Genomic DNA, 16,618 nt, shown 5'->3' with positions numbered 1-16,618 from the left:
TGGAGGGGAGGGAAAGGAGAAGGGGGAGGAGGAGGAGGGGAGGAAAGAGGAAGGGTAGGGGATGGGGGGTGGGAGAAGTGAGGGGAGGGGACAGGCGGGCTGGGCTGGCCTGGCCTGCTTAGACAGGGGCATTTTGGGGAGCAGCTCTCAGCCCCTCCCCACGTCCCTTCTCAGACCAGGACACAGCTGTTTTTTGGAGACAGAGTCTCACTCTGCTGCCCGGGCTAGAGTGAGTGCCGTGGCGTCAGCCTAGCTCACAGCAACCTCAAACTCCTGGGCTCAGGCGATCCTCCTGCCTCAGCCTCCCGAGTAGCTGGGACTACAGGCATGCGCCACCATGCCCGGCTCATTTTTTCTATGTATATTAGTTGGCCAATTAATTCTTTCTATTTTTAGTAGAGATGGGGTCTCGCTCTTGCTCAGGTTGGTCTCAAACTCCTGAGCTCAAACGGCCCGGCCGCCTCGGCCTCCCAGAGTGCTGGGATTGCAGGCGTGAGCCACCGCGCCCGGCCCAGGAGGCAGCTTTTCCCCCTTTCGTCCTGTCTACCCTGTCCCCACGCCCTTGGCAGGGCCACCAGAGGTGCAGGTACACAGGTGCACATGGGCACCTGCCTCGCCAGAGCACACTGGGCCTGGGGCCACTATTCTCAGGTGGCTGACTGCTGCTAGGTAACCAGGCACTCATCCGGGACTCCTGTCCCCCCACCTGCCCTGCAGCCCGGGCAGGAGCCAGGCCGCAGGCCGATGTCAGAGCCAGAATGCCCTCTGCCCTGTTTGGCCACAGCTCCGCAGAGCAGAGACCTGCGGGGGGATGCTAGACAGGGCGGGGCGGGCGTCGCGGAGCCCCCCCTGAGCAAGCATGGCCAAAGTCCTGGCAGCGGAGGGTCAGAGCCAGGTGGCCCCCCAGGCCCACTGGTGGGGACATTGGAAGTCACCACGGGGCGGGCCGGGCCACACCCCGCCAGCAGCACAGGCTGCGTGCTGTGGGAGGAAGGCTCCAGTCCAAGCAGTGTGAACGGGGGTGGGGGGGTGCGTCGGCATCCCAGGTGAGTGTCCCCAGGTCCTCTGCCAAACTCGGTTTCAATAACAGCCACCACTGGCCTCCCTGGGGGACTTGGGGAGCCCAGAGCCGGGCAGGGCCAGCCGGGTTGCCGGCCTGGCGGGAGGCTGGGTGACAGAGTCTCAGGTGCCGCAGGTTCAGGAGTCCTGGGGGAGGACTGGTGTCCAGGAGGTTGTGTGCTCCATGGGGTGGGGGTGAGGGGCTGTCCCCCAGAGGGTCCCGACTCCCCAGGACCTGGCAGGCTCCTGGGCTGCTTCCCAGCGACCTGGCCAGGAGGTTGGCCAACGTGGACGCCTCCTGGGCAGGGGCTGGAGGGTGAGGAGGCGGGAAGGGAGGGAGGCGAGTGCCCCAAAACTGCCCAGGGCACGGGTGGAGTTTGGGGGACGGGCAGAAGGGGCTGGTTACCTACTGCCTTCTTCCTCCGGCTCGGGCCGGGCAGTGTGGCGGAGAACTGGTCGAGTGAGCAGAAGTGATCGGATCCGGAGCTGGCTTTCCTGCTTGCCATGGATAAGCTGGGGGGTGGGGGTGGTGGAATGGGGGGGAGCTTCCTGGTTCTCAGGGAACGGGGGAAAATTGCCCTTCGGGCTGGGTGAGGAAAGAGAAGGACCTCCTCCTCCAGAGGAAGCCGCTTTGCTGTGGGCCAGCCGCTCACTTGGCCACTCAACAAACGCTCAGTACTTCCCCAACCGTTCACAGGGCGTTCATGGCTGGCTGGACTGGGCTCCACCTCACCCCCCGGGTCGGGTTTGGGAGGGAGGGCTTCTCGGAGGAGGTGCTGCCTCGCTGATTTATGGCCAGGTGTGGGATGGGCATTCCAGGCGGAGGGAACAGCCTGGACAAAGGCTAAGAGGTGAGCCCAGCCTTGGGGTGTTCAGGAAGCGGAGAAGGCTTAGTGGGGCTGGGGCAAAGGGTGTGAAGCGGGGTGAGGGGGCAAAAACGAGGCTGCAGGGAGGGGTGGCCCCGGAAGTGTGGAGAGGGCAGGACCCGGCCAGCTGCCCCGGGAAGAGCCACTCCACTGCGACTGCTGTGTCCTGCAGGCAGGGACCCCTGGGGTCTCCCAGAGGAGAGGGAGGGAGCCGGCCCTGAGCTGACCCCAGCCTACACCGCCACCTGGGTGTCTGAGGAGGCAGTGGACCTCGAAACAGGCAGTCTGGCTCAACCCAGCGGGCATTTAGGGAGCGCCTCCTGCGTGCAGGCCGGGCCGGGGGTTCGAGATGCTGGCCCACAAGGCTGGCCGCACTTTTAGCTGGCGTCTCTGTGGGGCTTGTGGGTGCTGGGGGGCAGATGCTACAGGACCCCGGTGATGCGCGAATAGATGACAAGCTGTTGGTGAGCACTCTGGCTCTTCTTTCCTGTGCAGTGGGAGCTCTTGCAGGTCTCTGACTTTGTGTTCTAGAAGGATCTTCTGGCCGATGTGCCCATGCTGGGTGGAAGGGGGGAGCCAGTGCAGGGAGGCTTCTGCTGAGATCCAGATGAGGGGTGACAGGGGCGTGGCTGGTGGCTGGCAGCGGGTGGGGGGCGGGGTGTGACTCTGCACATCTCTGGAAGGGCTGCCCGCTCTCCTGATTCTCAGGGCCTGGGCTGAGAGAGCCTGCCCGGGTGACTCCGTTAGGCTGCTGGGGAAGGAGGAAGTTCAGGAGAGGAGAGGAGGGAGCTCGGTGTCGCCCATGGAGGGGCGAGGCGGTCACTGGGCTGGCAGGGGCAGAGGTGAGCGGTGTGCGCTGGTCGGGCACTGGCACAAGGCGGTGGTGTCAGCGCTCTCTGCACCTGGAGCAGACGCTGCGGGAGGGGCCGCACTGGGAGGAGGAGCCCCTGGGCCTGACCTGGGAGGGGAGGGGGCTGGGGGAGGCGGAGAGGGTGAGTCTGGGAGGAGGAACAGGCAGCAGCTCTTCTGAGGGGTTTTGCTGCAAAAGAGCTGAGAGGGGAAGTGGGATAAAGAGACAAAACAGTTGTTTACAATTAAAAAAAAAATACATGACATTGCAGAGGAGAGAGAAGGGGTGGGGGGGCCCTGGCGCAGCACCAGACCGTCCTGGAGGGCGGGGGAGGGGGCAGGGCCCCTTGGTGGGCTGAGGGGGCCTCCCACGGCACGTGCAGGGAACCTGTGCAATCCCCGTTGTCACACCCTGTGTTCCCTGAGGACGCCCCTCGAATGGCCCTCCTTCAGGGACACCAACAAGGTTTTGGCTGGGGTGGGACCAAAGCCGGGGCGGGCTCCCTGCGGGTCCCTGTTCCGCCAGCCCCGCCAGGGGGCCCCGGGCACCTGCCCATGGTTTCAGACCTTGGCTGGCAGGAGGCGCCTGGACCCCACAGCACCGCGGTCCCCAACCCCTGGGCCATGGCCCAGACTGGTTCCGGTGCTGTGGCCTGTTAGGAGCCAGGCCGCAGGGCGGGAGGGGAGCAGAGCTTCATCTGTACTTGCAGCCGCTCCGTCCCTGCATCCCCGAGTAAGCTCTGCCTCCTGCCAGAGCAGCCTGGCTGAGATTCTCCCGGGAGCGCGAGCCCTGCTGCGAGCCCTGCTGCAAACCGCCCACACGGGGGATCTAGGCTGTGGCTCCTTGCGAGAGTCTACTGCCGTGTGGTCTGGCGTGGAGCGGAGGGGCGGTGCCAGCGCTGGGGACCGGCTGCACACACAGATTGCCATCAGCAGAGAGGTTTGACCGCGCAATAAATGTCATGTGCCTGAGCCTTCCCGAAACCACCACCCACCACCCATGGTAAAACTGTCTTCCGTGACACCGGTCCCTGGTGCCAAGCAGCCTGGGGACGGCTGCCACAGCAGGCTCGGTTCGCAGGCAGGCACCTCTCTGGGGCCGGTCCCGGCTGACTCCGGCTTGGTGGGCCGGCCCTGGAGTCACAGCCTTGTGAAGGCCCCAAGCCTGCTGTGGGCACCGGGGCCTGGCCCAGGCGTCAGCGGCCTCTCAGAGGTGGCCGGGCTGAGGGTCTGGGAGGCAGCTCCTAAGGCTCCTCACCCCTGACCGGTGTCCTTGGGCCCCGGGAACAGCCCCAGCCCCAGCCCAAGGGAGTGGCCTGTCAGGCAGCCCTGGAGGCCCGGTGGTGCCCACGCTGCCTCTGACCTGCTGGGCACTGGTCCTTCGCTTCCCAGGTGCCCCACGAGGGGCTGGGCTGGGCCGGCACGTGCTCAGGAGCCTTCTGGAACTGGAGTCTGTGAATATGCTCCTTGGAGTTCGGGCAGGGGCAGGGGGAGCAGGGGCTGGGCCTTGTCCAGGGCCGGTTCTGCAGGCGGCAGGCATGTGGAACTGAGGTCTTTGGGCCACGGCAGGGCCGTGCCCCGGAGGGTGCTCTGCTGGCCAACGGGGCCTTCTCCAGTGGCTCCTAGTGACTCAGGGACCTGGCCAGCTCCAGATGCCAGCGTCCCAGCGTAGGGCCCACGGCTGCTGTGGGCCTGGGGCAGAGCTCTGGGGTCCTGGGACGGGCGAGTTCCCACCCCTCGCCCAGGGGGCTGCACTGTGGGCCTGGACGCCGGGGCTTCACATGGGGGACGCGGTTCACAGACTGCAGGGGCTCCCGATGGTCGATGGCTACCACCAAGAGGGGTACAGGCCTTGGTGGGAGGCATGGCTGAAAGCTGCCTGGAGGAGGTGTCCACCGTGTGAGGCCGGACAGCTGGAGGCCTCTGGGGCTCTGGAGAGAGCTTGGGGGGGAGGTACGAGGGAGCCCGGGTCCCCTTCCTCATGCCACGGGCCCAGGACTGAGGGGTTTCGGGACGAGGGGTTCCCATGCTAAAATGGGGACATTCCTGGGGAAACCTGCTGCCCTGCCCTCACCGGTCCCTGCAGGCCAGACTGTCCCCGGGCCTTGACCTGGAGGGAGGAGGGGAAGTCTTCCCTGCCAGCCCATGTCCCTGGGCTCAGAGTGAGCAGCCAGTTTCATTGCAAGACAGCTGCTGGGGTTGTTGGTGCCGGGGTCTGTGACCGGCCCACCCCCTGGGTTGGAGGAGAGACTGATGCAGGTGAGGGGTGTGTGGGCATCCTCGACAGGGCCTCTGTGCCGGGCCTCCACGCTCCATCAGGAGCCTGACAGATGAGACAGCAGAGGCACAGAGAGGTTAAGCAACTCACCCAAGGACACACAGCCAGTAAGAGGCAGTCACTCTGCCTGACTCTGAGGCCTGTGGTTTGCCCCCCACCCCCAGGCTGGGCAGTGCCTGGCCCTGCTACACAGCATCTGGACGCCTTCCAGGTGAAGACAGCTCCTGGGCGGCAGCCCCAGGCCCTGCATGCCGGCCCCTCCCCCAGAACGGCCTGTGGTTCCTGACCCCGGCCCCGAAATGGGAGTCATGACGACGGCTCTGGTCACCGTGGGGCGCAGCCAGAGCGCGGCTGTGCTCCACGACTGAAGGTGTTCGAGTGTGTGTCCACACGGGGTCACCCAGCCCTGCGGGCGGCGCGGGCCCGCCCCGCGGAGGAGCGGGGAGCAAAGGCAGAGGGCGCTGGGAGGCTGCGGGAAGACGGGCAGGAAGAGGAAGAGGAGGGGCTGGGGCTTAGGAGGAAGGGAGGGAGGAAGGAGAGGAGGAGGGGCTGCAAGGAGCAGGCGGCCGCCCACCCCGGGTCTTTAGGGCAGGCTCTGTCCCTCCTTCCGCCCCTGCAGGTGGGAGAGGCCAACGTGCTATTTCCCACTAGGGTGTGAGTGGCAGCGCCCAGAGCACCTAGGGGCTCGGGGTGTTTTTGAAAATGAACTTTTTGGCCTTTCAGGGGCCTGACTGGCCACAGTGGGCAGAACCCCCGTCTCAGGCTTGAGGGGTGTGCAGGTGACAGGGATTAAGGTCCTCACTCACGTCACCTGCAGCTGCGCGGCAGGGGTGAGGTGGGCGGGAGGCAGCAGGGCTGCGGGCTGCTCAGTGTCCCCGCCAGGCGGGATGTGCAGCGCTCCCGGCTGCCATGCCGTTTGCGGACACCAGGGGGCAGCAGGCGCCTGGCTTTGGTCCTCGGGGCCGCCAGCTCGCCCATGGGTCCTGCTGCCCCTGCCGGGGACCAGGGGCCAGGCACCCCGCCTGCCCAGCACCTCCTTGGAGCCGCCCTTGGCCTGCAGGGCGACCCGGAGGAGCGGCCGGGTGGAAGCCTGTCCCCGGGTCCTGGGAGCTGGCCAGGGCGCGGCCAGTGTTAGCGGCTGGCCTCACCTCAGAAGCCCAGCTGGGAGGAGGTGGGACGTGGAGGCAGGACCCCAGCCCAGGGCTCGGCCTGGCCGTCTCCTGCGTGCTGTGGGACTGAGGGCAGGTCGCCCAGCCCCTCTGGGCCTCAGTTTCCTGCACAGGATTGTGACACCGTCACGCCGTGGGTAGTAGGTGCTCAGCCAGTGTCTAAGATAAAGTCTGTCCCCAGGCCAAGGAAGCCCCTTCACCTCTGAGGTCCCAGTGGGCGCAGGCCTGGGGCTGGGGCTTCTGCCTGGAGCCTCCCAACTGCAGGAGGGGTGGCGGGGTGCAGGCACCCCCATTCTGTTCCGGCATTTCGGGGGGCCCTGGGCTTCTCTGAACACTGAGGCATGGGCCGTGTGGAAAGACCTGGGGTCCCTGGTGCAGCCCGTGGGCAGGACACTCCCAGCAGTCCCCGCTGGCCTGACAGGAAGCTGGGGGGCCCGGTGGGGAGGGGGTCTGCGCACACCAGGTTTGTTTTTCTTGCTGTTTCCCTGGTAAAGGGAGCCGCCAGGCCCTGCAGTCCGTGTCCTGCGGGTGGGGAGGAGGGCAGGCCTGGTGGCTCAGAGCCGGCCACAGGGCGTCTGACTCAGGCCCCCAAGTGCCTCCAGGTCCTCCTCCGCACCTGCCCCCAGCCCGGGGGGGGGGTCCCTGAGAGGGGCCGACTGTAGCCTAGGACGACCAGCGGTCGTGGGTTTCCTGGGACGTTCTGTGTGGAAACCAGCAAGGTCCCAGGCAGGCTGGGGGGAGACGGGCGGTGGGGGCTGGCCGGGGGCCGCGCTGTGTTCTCCGTTGCCACCGGCCCGCCCCGCAGGGCCTGCCCAGCCCCTCCCACCCATTCCTGGGGAGTGCGGACCCCCGGCCCGGGACCCCAAGCACAAGGCAGTCCCTGTAATCGGAGCCCGTGCTGCGTGTGGCCGCGTCACAGGAGGGAGGCCGGCACCTGCGGAGGACGAGGACGTGCCTGGCAGCCGCCCGGGAACAGCCCGTCCTGGGGGCGGGGCGAGCCCTGGAACTGGTGCGGCAGGAGCGGGCCTGCGCCAGGCCTGGGCCCCAGCGTGCGCGGCTGCCTGCTGCTGGGGTTGGCCTGTTAATCTGTAACTCCCGGTCCCCCTGGGCCCCCGGTCAGACCCCCACCCCACTTTATGGAGGAGAAGGTGGACGCTTGGGGACAGAGCTGGGCAAGGCCCTGCCCAGGGCTGGTCCGAGTGCACCCCTGGTCAGGTCCGGAGCCCGCACAGATGCACACCCCTGGCTCCACCAGGGCTTGGGGGGATGTCCGGGGAGGCATGCTGGGGCCCCCCCTTCTTCCTGCTCCTGCTTTCATGTCCTTGTCCTCTCAGAGTCTGTGGAGAGGCCGAGCCTCAAGTCTTGGGGGTCTCAGGCTCAGTAAAATGGGCAGAAAATCAACTCCCTGTGAGCCCAGCCCTGGGGCAAGGCAGGGAACAAGATGGGGACAGCTAGCGTCGCCATTGTTTGTCACATCCCTCCTGGGTACCAGTTGGGGAGGCCCCTGGAGGGGGACAGACACAGTCACCCCTAGCAGGGACCCGAGGAGCACCGCGGGAGGTCACGTGGCCGGCCTCAGGCCACGGTGCCGGGCGTGGCCTGGGCACTCAGGTGCCCCAGGGGGCTCCGGAAGCAGCTGCATGTGGCACGCGGCCCCCTTCCCCCTCCACCCTGACCTGGGGCCGGCATTCCCCAGCCTTCTGTGATTGATGGGTGACATGTGGCCCATGGCTCAATGGAAAATTCTTCCAGGCCTTAATATATGTGAAAAGACAGCTCAGGGCCCCAGAACCCCGGGGACTGGCAGGAGGCAGGTTTGACCGAGGGCCAGAGGGGAGCAAGGAGCCCCAGGCCCATCTGGGGTCCCCCCCTGGGAAGGGCCATTGGCTCAGCCTTGTCCCTGCCCCAGGCCAGGCGCCCCAAGTCCCAGACTGTGTTCCCAGGGGCTCTCGGTCAAGAGGTGGGCCTGACCCAGGACAGCCATCCTTGTCTCCAAGAAACCACCCATGGCACATGTTCCCAACGGGGTCTGTGACCCTGCCAGAGAAGCCGCTGTGCAGGCCCCACATCCAGGAGGAGGGGGCTTGGTGGGGGCAGGTGAGGCACCAGAGGGGAGGCCAGCTACTAGGAGGCAGCACGTGGCCAAGGGCAGGACTTCCTGGACCTACTCCGGCTCTTGCTGCTCACTGGCCAGCGGGTTTGCCTGAAAGCCTCAGTCTCCTCACCTGTAAAATGGGCCCGCGACGCCGACTGCCCAACCGTGGGGGGCACCGTGAGGACTGTCTGGTGGGGAACTGAGCTGCTTTAACTACCCAGCCTCCCCCCAGGAGCTCAGCCCTGAGAAGGCTGCGGCTGAATCTGCTCTTGCTTCTGGGTGTGTTCCCAGCCTTAGAGCAGAGTTAGGCCCCGGGTTGTGCTCCTGGCATGGGAGCGCAGTGGTTAGGCCTGGGGACTGGGCTGAGGAGTCAGACTATTCGGGGGAATCCTGCCTTGAGCACTTGTGAGCAGGAGCGAGTTTTTAATCTTCCCAACCCTCTGTTTCCTCATCTGTAAAATGCCAACTGAAATCCACCCATGCCAGCCATATATGTTAGAGTATGTAATGCTGGCCACTGTAACAGACAACCACACGTCTTTGGCGGGTTAAGATGCAATAAAGTTTCCCTTCCGTAGTCCCAACACAGGCAGCGTGGGCGTGCAGAGGGTGCTGGTGGGGCTGGCGGTCCCTCCGCGTGGTCACTGGGCGTCCTGCGGCCCTGTCCCATCCTCCATCTGGCCAACAGAGGGCGCAGAAGGACCGCCGTCGGCCTGGGCCCGCGGGAAGTTGTGTGCACGGCCCGTGCGCGGCTGACAACCTTCCCGGCCAAAACTAGTCCTAAGGCCACCTGAATGCAAAGGGGCTGGGACGTGCGGCCTTTCTGGGTGCTCGAGGGAGCGGAGGCTGGGTGGACACCCGGCCTTCCTCTGTGGCTTCACGGGAGGGGGCAGGGCTGACGGGAGACAGACGGGACATAGACATGCACAGGGCTCAGCAGGGCCCAGGCAGGAGGGCCCCCGCCCCCTGCATGCAGGATTCGGGCACTAGAGAAGCCCAGGGAGCCCGTCGTGGTGGCTGAGCACAGCCCACCCTGGGTGGTGGGACCCGCACCCCCTCCCCAGTTACAACGCAGAGTACAGATACTGTTCCCTTTGTTTCCTTTGGATATATTTTTAATTACAAAATTAGAGCTCGGCTCTTGTCCCCGAGACAGATGTTTGCTTGCTCCCAGGTCCCTTGGGAAGGAGGACGGGGCTCCTTCCTCCTCCCAGTGCCTGGGCCTCGGGCTCCCAGGCCCCAGCTCGGGGGTGCCTTCCTCCAGGTGTGTTCCTGGCTCTGGGTAGGGGCCTCGGCCCCGCTCCTGGGACCAGCAGGTTTAATCAGCTACTTGGTACCATCCTGGTTTGCGTTCGGAGCCACAGACTTCCAGAAAGTCACCTCCCAGGCTCTAATGAGGCCAAGAGAGGGGGAGTCCCCGGGGCACCAGCTTTGACTCCGTAATTACGCTGCTGGCCAAGTGGAAAGATGGAAGTAGGGAGCCCGAGTGGAAACCTGACCAGAAAGGAACTCAGGAGTGTCCCAGCCGCTTCCTGGCTGACCTGGAAGTCTTGTTGTTTCCCTTGTAAAACAGGGTGAGTCGCTCCACCTACTCGGCCAAACGAGGGGGTGCACAGAAACCACCCCCAGGCTCCTGGCACTGGCTGAGCGCTGCAGTGAGCACCTCAGCTGGTTGGCCTTCCCGGGTGGCTGGAACCTGGGCATCCTGCCCTTTTGGGAGATCCCGGGCTATGGAGTCACTACCCCCTGTGATCAGGGTCCCCTGGGGAGGCCGTGAGTGGCACTGGGCCAGACAAGACCTTAAGACCCTGCCTCCTTCTGCACCCCCCGACCCCCGCCAGTTCATACCAGCCCTGCTAGAGGGGTTCACGGTGCCTGGGGAGCCTCCTTCAGCTTCTCTTTATTTTCCTGAAGATAAAAGTTGTGACACTGGTGCTTGTTGTGGGCTGTTTGGAATGTAGCATACAGAGAGAAATAAAGAAATCCACAGTAAATCGTTGCCTCTGGCCCCACCAAAAGAGCAGCCCTCACCTGGGTTGACACCTAGTCCCAAGCAGGTTGCTCCCCTAACTTCAGCCCTCCTTCCCGGGACTCAGAAGACCCCTCCAGGCCCACATCTGCATGTTGTCACGGCATGCCATCACTGGGGTGTCCCGGAACCCACCAGACCTGGAGGGGGAGGCAGCCTGGGGAGTGGAGGCCGCACTCTGCCTCCCTTCTCAGAGGCTGCTCTCCTGGCTTGAGGCTTAGGCTTGCGGGCGACAGGGGCTGAGAGCTGAGCGCAGCTGAGTGCTGGACTCTCCCAGCAGGTGTCTGGCGGCCCCCTCCCCCTGGGCTGCTCCAGGCTGGAGGAGGGGGCTCCAGGCATTTCCTGGGCTCCCCGCCTCAAGAAAGGCTGGGACAAGAGGGAGGCAGCAGAAAATAAAGGCCTCTCTTGGTCTGGCCCCGCTGGGATAAGAGCTAGGGTGTGTGTGTATGTGTGTGTGAGTGTGTGAAAGAGACAGACCAGGATCCGGACTGAGAGGGGCTGCAGGTGGGGGAGGGGCACGGTCCTTCCCTGTGACCTCAGGCAGGTCCCTCCCTTTATCCAGCACAACAGCCTCCGGCCAGCCGGGCAGGCAGTTCTAGGGCCCGGAGCGGCCTAGCACAAGGCTGAGGCGGGTGGGCACCCGGTCAGCGAGGTGACAGGCACAGCCCAGGATGGGCCTGGCGTGTTTCCCATCTACTGTGCAGGGTGGGGCCCCGAAGCGCGCGACTCCAGACTCGGACTCCGGGGGTGGGGGTGCTTGGGGGGCTGACGGCAGGCTCTCCAAGGTGTCCCCACGTCGCCCCTCGGGGGAAGAGTGGCGCTGACCCGTGCCCCCTCTCGACGCCAGGGCCTTAGGGCTGGCAGGTGTGTTAGGGCTCCAGGTGCGCGGACCCCTCGCAGGGGCACGAGCCCGGGGCAGCAGGCCTCGCGGGGGCAGCCGGAGACCCTGTCCCGCTCCCACCAGGCGGGCTGGCAGCGGCGGGTTAAAGCCCCGTCAGCTGGCGCAGGAGGCCCAGCGGCGAGCGCGGGCGGCGGGGCTGCGCCGGGGCCCGGGCCGGGCCGGGGGCGCGCTGAGCTGGCTGCTTGCCGGCCCCGCCGCGCCGGGCAGAGGGGGCGCCCGCGCTGCCCCCGCCTGCAGACAAAGGAGCCGGCGGGGGGCGGGAGCGGGGGGGATGGGGCGAGGGGGCGGGGCGTCGCGGTGTCACGTTACCGCCCGCAGCGCCCTTTAACTCGCGCCCCGCCCCGCTCGCCGCCCCCTTCCCCCGCTACAGCGCGCCGGCCGCGCGCCCGCCAATCAGCCGGCCGCGCCCGCCCGCCCCGTGGGTGTGCGCGCGGCCAATGGGCGGTGCGCGGGGGCCGGGCGGCCGGGCGGGCGGGGGCAGCGCGGCGCCGGCCAATCGCCGCCGTGTTGTTGAAACTGAAAATACTACATTATGCTAATCGCGGCGGGGCTCGCGCGCGCGGGGGAGGTGGGTCCTGCGTATAAAGGGGGCGCGGGCGGCTGGGCGTTCCACAGGCCAAGTGCGCTGTGCTCGAGGGGTGCCGGCTGGGCCAGAGGGAGCGAGCGAGCAGGCAGGCACCGAGGGGGCGCGGCTGCCGGCTGGAGAGACGGGCGAACCGGACGCAGGAGCAGACCAGGACCAGACAGCCAGGTAGCCGCCGTGCCCGCCCTCCCGCCGCGTCCCTTTGCGAACGCGGAGTCTGGTTGCGCGGGGTCTCCCCTGCTCCGGCCTCCGCCCTCCTCCTCTCCTCTCTCTCTCTCGCTCCCTCTCCTCTCTCGCCGCCTGGCGTGGCTTCGCGCAGCCCCAGCCACGTCCGACGCGTACCTCCACAGCACATCCACGATGGAGCGCCTTGTCGCCCGTGGGACCTTCCCTACCCTTGCGCGCACCAGCGCCTGCCGCAGCCTCTTCGGGCCGGTGGACCACGAGGAGTTGAGCCGGGAGCTGCAGACCCGCCTGGCCGAGCTGAACGCCGAGGACCGGAACCGCTGGGACTACGACTTCCAGCAGGACATGCCGCTGCGGGGCCCTGGACGCCTGCAGTGGACCGAGGTGGACAGCGAGTCCGTGCCTGCATTCTACCGCGAGACGGTGCAGGTGGGGCGCTGCCGCCTGATGCTGACGTCCCGACCCGTCGCGGTCGCCGTGGCTGTCAGCCCGCGCCCTGAGTCTCCGGGCGCTGAGTCCCTCGACGGCCTCGAGGAGGCGCCGGAGCAGTCCCCTAGCGACCCGGCCCCCGCGCCCACCCCGCCCCCGGCCCCGGCCCCGGCCCCGGCCTCGGGCTCTGCCCAGGCCCCGGACCCGGCCCCAGATGCCGCGGCTCAAGACGGCGCCGAGCCGGGCGCGAACCAGGCGCCGCGCAGCCAGGAGCCTCTTGCTGACCAGCTGCTCTCGGGACGTCCCGCGGCCGGCACCGCTGCCGCCAGCGCCAGCGCCAACGGCGCCGCGATCAAGAAGCTGTCCGGGCCTCTCATCTCCGGTGAGCCCCGCGCGGCCCCGCCCCGCCCCGGCCCGGCCCCGCTTTGTCCGGCCGGCCGGTCTCCCCGGCCCTCGGGGGCCTCGCTCGGTTCCCGCCTCCTCCCGTGGCATTAAAGGGCCCGCAGCGCTCAGGGCGCGGCTGCGCCCGCGCCCGCCCCCTCGCCCCGCTGTTGTGCTCCCGGGCGGCTCCCGCGGGAGGGAGGGGAGGAGGGGTCCCGGCCGCGACCCCCTCGGGGCGCGGTCTTCGCCCCCGGCCGCGGGAGACCCTCTGCGGGCGCGGCCGGGTGCGGAGAGCGCGGCGCGGAGGGGGTTAAGCGCAGCCGCGGCCCCGGGGGGCTTGGCCGCGGGACAAGGGGAAATGCTTACACAGCACATTGCGCGGCGACGTAAACAAAGCTGACCCGCCGCGGACCTCGGCGCGGGCGGGGCCGGCGCCCCCACCCCGGCCGGCCCGCGCCCCGCGCCCCGCGCCCTCCCCCGGCCCCTCTGGGGTCTCCCGGCCGGCCCCGCCCTGACCGGCGCGCGCGCTGTCGCCCGCAGATTTCTTCGCCAAGCGCAAGAGATCTGCGGCCGAGGGCAAGTCCTCGGGCGAGGTCCCCGGGGGGTGTCCCTCTCCTAGCGGCGCCACTGGGGTGGGCGCGGCGGAGCAGACCCCGCGCAAGCGGCTGCGGTGAGCTAGGTGAGTACGCCGCACCTGGGCGGAGGGGCGGCCCGCGGGGTCCCCGCCGTCCTTACTCACCAAGCCCTCTCCCCACAGTTTAGAGCCCAAAGAGCCCCGAGGGAACCTGTCGGGGCAGCGGACGGTGGAAGAGCGCTGGGCCTCGGCTGGGAACGTTCATGTAGCAGCAACCGGCGGCAGCTGCCGCAGAGCAGCGTTCGGTTTTGTGTTTAAAGTTTGAAAACTGTGCAATGTATTAATAACGTCTTTTTATATCTAAATGTATTCTGCACGAAGAGTACACTGGTCCCAAGGTGTAAAGCTTTAAGAGTCATTTATATAAAATGTTTAATCTCTGCTGAAACTCAGTGCAAAAAAAAAAAAGAAAAAGCAAAAAAAAAGTGAAAAAATAAAAAAACCATGTATATTTGTACAAAAAGTTTTTAAAGTTATACTAACTTATATTTTCTATTTATGTCCCGGGCGTGGAACGCTCTGCCACGCAATAGCTCGGTTATTGGTTATGCCAAAGGCACTATCTTTCCCCCATGTCATCCCGTCATTGACAAATGTAAATTTATTTTTATAGCGGACTCTAGGGGAAGGGGTCGCTCACAAGCTGTAGCTGCCAAACACGCCCATCTAGCTTGCAGTCTCTTCGCGCTTTTGCTGTCTCTTTTTACTATTATTGTGTTTATTTTAAACTTGAAGACAAATCTGTTAAAATGGTTCCTGAGCCGTCTGTACCACTGCCCCGGCCCCTCGTCCGCCGGGTTCTAAATAAAGAGGCCGAAAAATGCTGCACACCCCCCGTCTGTTTGTGCTTGTACACGCCTCAGGCTCCTTTGCGCTGTACCCCAAAAGCTGGGTTGCTAGGACACAGGGCAGAGCGGCTAAAAGCAGCAGCTTGGCAGAGGCAGCCCCCGTCCGCTTTCTATGAGACCCATCCAGGAGGGAGGGGGGCTTCTCCTGGCCTGCCTGGCCAGGACCACCTGCTCCAGGCCCCTCATCTAGTGAGGGGTGGCCCGCCCCACCTACATGTGTCACCCCCATTTTCTGGGCTTCCTGAGGTCCCCAACCTGGTCTTGTCAAAGAAACCACACACATCCTGGCCACCTCTGGGATTGGAAGGTTGAGGATGCACATTGGGGGGAATATGGGGGGAACATGGGGGGAGGGTGGGGAGCGGAGCTCCAGGGATACCTGGGGGGGGCTTGACCAAGGCAGCCCCAGCCCTGCCGACTCCTTCAGGCCCTGCATAAGGTGCAGCCCCAACCGCTCCAGGTGGGCAGCATCGTGGGCCTCTAGACCGCAGTGTTCAAGGCCTAGTTGCACCCGCAGTGGGGGAGGGGCAACCTCAAGACCCATGGGGGAGGGGGAGGGGAGGTGCCCCAGGACCAGGCGGGGGTGGGGAGCGTTGGGCTCTGACACGAGGCTCAAGGCTCCATGGAGGAATCAGAGGCTGCACACAGCCCCGCACACTTGCCCTGTCCCCACACCAGTCCCCTGGTTTCAAAGTGCTCCCTTTTAGTAAAAAAGGAGAGGTTTATTTATTTATTTTTATATAGCTGACCTATAAACCTCTGCAAATTACGGCTTACAATGGAAAGGGTGATGCAAAATAGCAAAAACAGAACGGCTAGCAGCATTTCTGCTGGTGCCTTGGGCCTGGAGAAGAGAAGAGCTGGTGGACCCTCAAGGGGCTGTCCGTGACCGTCACTCGCAGGGACAAAGCAGGGCTCCAGACGAGATTTTCAAGATGTGTTTAGACACATAATTAACTGACCTTCTCCCGACCGCCTGAAAGGACAGGGAGAGGAGAGAGCCAGGCCTGGCCCCAAGGCCCCGCTGCCACCGGCCGCCACCGCGGTCCTCTCCTGTTGGTAACCGGGGAATTAGACCTTCAGGGCCTGATGTCAGACTGCAGACCTCCCCTCTCGGGGGGCACTGCCCGCGCCTCTGGGACCAGGACAAAGCCCTTCCCTCCCTGAGGTGGAGGAGGGCGGGCGCCTTCTGCCGTGGGCAGGGAGATGTGAGCCAGGTCTGGGCTGGGCTGGGGGCCTGGCCGGTGGGCACGCAGGGTGACCGAGTCCGACTGGCGTGGGGCCTCCCCCAACAGACTCACCTGCAGCAAAGGCCTCTCCTGCGGGGGTGGGGGCCCTTGGCTTTGTTTCTCACAGCCCTGGTCTCTGGGCACGGGGACCTGGAGGGTACAGCTCTGACAATAACAACCACAGTGACAGCCACAGCCACCAAGCATGGGGCCTGTGGCTTTTCTCAGTGCCAGGCGTGTGCTGAGCAGGATTCGTCTTCGGTGAGATCCTACCAGCAGCGAGGTGCCACCACGTTGCCCATTTGTCTGAGGAGGACACAGTGGGACCCGCCTGAGGTTGCGCCGCTGACCTTGGCCGGGCCAGGGGTTTGGACCAGCGGGCTCTGAGGCCCGGCCGGGAAACCACTGCACGATCCCTGCCCCGACCAACAAAGCAGTGACAGGCGGGGTGCTGCAGGGCAGTGGGGGTGGGGGGCTGGGGAAGCCACCGAGCAGCCAGGCAGGCTCCTGGGGAGGAAGGGTGAGTGTGCCGGAGCCAGGGGTCAGGCTGAGGCAGGGGAGGTGAGGTCACGGGGTGGGGAGCTGCTGGGGTCTGCCCTGGTGCCAGGGGCCTGGGCCGGCCCGGCCCGCACGCCAGGCCAGCATGCACGCTTATGCATTATTCCATGGCGGAGTGCTGTTTGGGGTGTGCCTGCCTGGCCTCCCCCTTCCCTGTCCTGTCCTCCTGGCCCTGATGGGCTGCGGTCAGAGGTTGCCTGTTGCCTGCAGGCAGTGGGGCGCCCTGGAGGGACTGGAGTGGGGGATGACGGAGCCTCTGGAGGCTGCTGGATGGAGAGGAAGGGCCGAGGGGCCAGGAGGATGGGACGGTCCCGGCAGGGGTGCTGGGTTTGGCACATATTCCAAGAGCCACCAGCATGCCAGGCCTCGCTCAGCCACCAGAGACTCTGCAGTGAATAGACTCCTGATTTCTCTGTCTGGGAGGTGACATAATTATACCTGGTAAGTGAGGTACGGCACACACGCGGGTGGTGTTGGGGGTAAACAGGCCAGGAAGCCCCTCCTCCCACTCGCAGCGGGACGCG

The 16,618-nt window shown here is 65.8% G+C and overlaps 1 protein-coding gene and 1 long non-coding RNA gene across 3 annotated transcripts; one reads left to right on the top strand and one right to left on the bottom strand.

Annotated features, from left to right (window-relative positions):
* Window positions 1-9,378: 9,378 nt before the first annotated feature.
* Window positions 9,379-11,176, bottom strand: LOC105867527 (uncharacterized). Its single transcript, XR_012918892.1, has 3 exons — window positions 10,481-11,176; window positions 10,165-10,262; window positions 9,379-9,810 (listed from the first exon to the last, which is right to left on the bottom strand). It is a non-coding gene; the product is annotated as an uncharacterized LOC105867527 (long non-coding RNA).
* A 679-nt stretch (window positions 11,177-11,855) lies between these two features.
* On the top strand, window positions 11,856-14,289 carry CDKN1C (cyclin dependent kinase inhibitor 1C). Of its 2 annotated transcripts, none has more exons than XM_076001634.1 (4): window positions 11,856-11,997; window positions 12,180-12,444; window positions 13,366-13,504; window positions 13,588-14,289. In XM_076001634.1, exons 2-4 carry the CDS (start codon window positions 12,190-12,192, stop codon window positions 13,722-13,724), a joined length of 531 nt encoding a protein of 176 aa, XP_075857749.1. In that variant the 5' UTR covers window positions 11,856-11,997; window positions 12,180-12,189; the 3' UTR covers window positions 13,725-14,289. The 2 variants fall into 2 exon arrangements, with proteins under 2 accessions (XP_075857749.1, XP_012613161.1); XM_012757707.3 differs by having other exon boundaries at window positions 12,180-12,826; window positions 13,583-13,681.
* Window positions 14,290-16,618: the final 2,329 nt, after the last annotated feature.

The sequence above is a fragment of the Microcebus murinus genome, chromosome 4 (genome assembly GCF_040939455.1).
Source record: "Microcebus murinus isolate Inina chromosome 4, M.murinus_Inina_mat1.0, whole genome shotgun sequence".
NCBI lineage: Eukaryota > Metazoa > Chordata > Mammalia > Primates > Cheirogaleidae > Microcebus > Microcebus murinus.
This window is presented reverse-complemented; position numbering and strand designations above follow the sequence as displayed.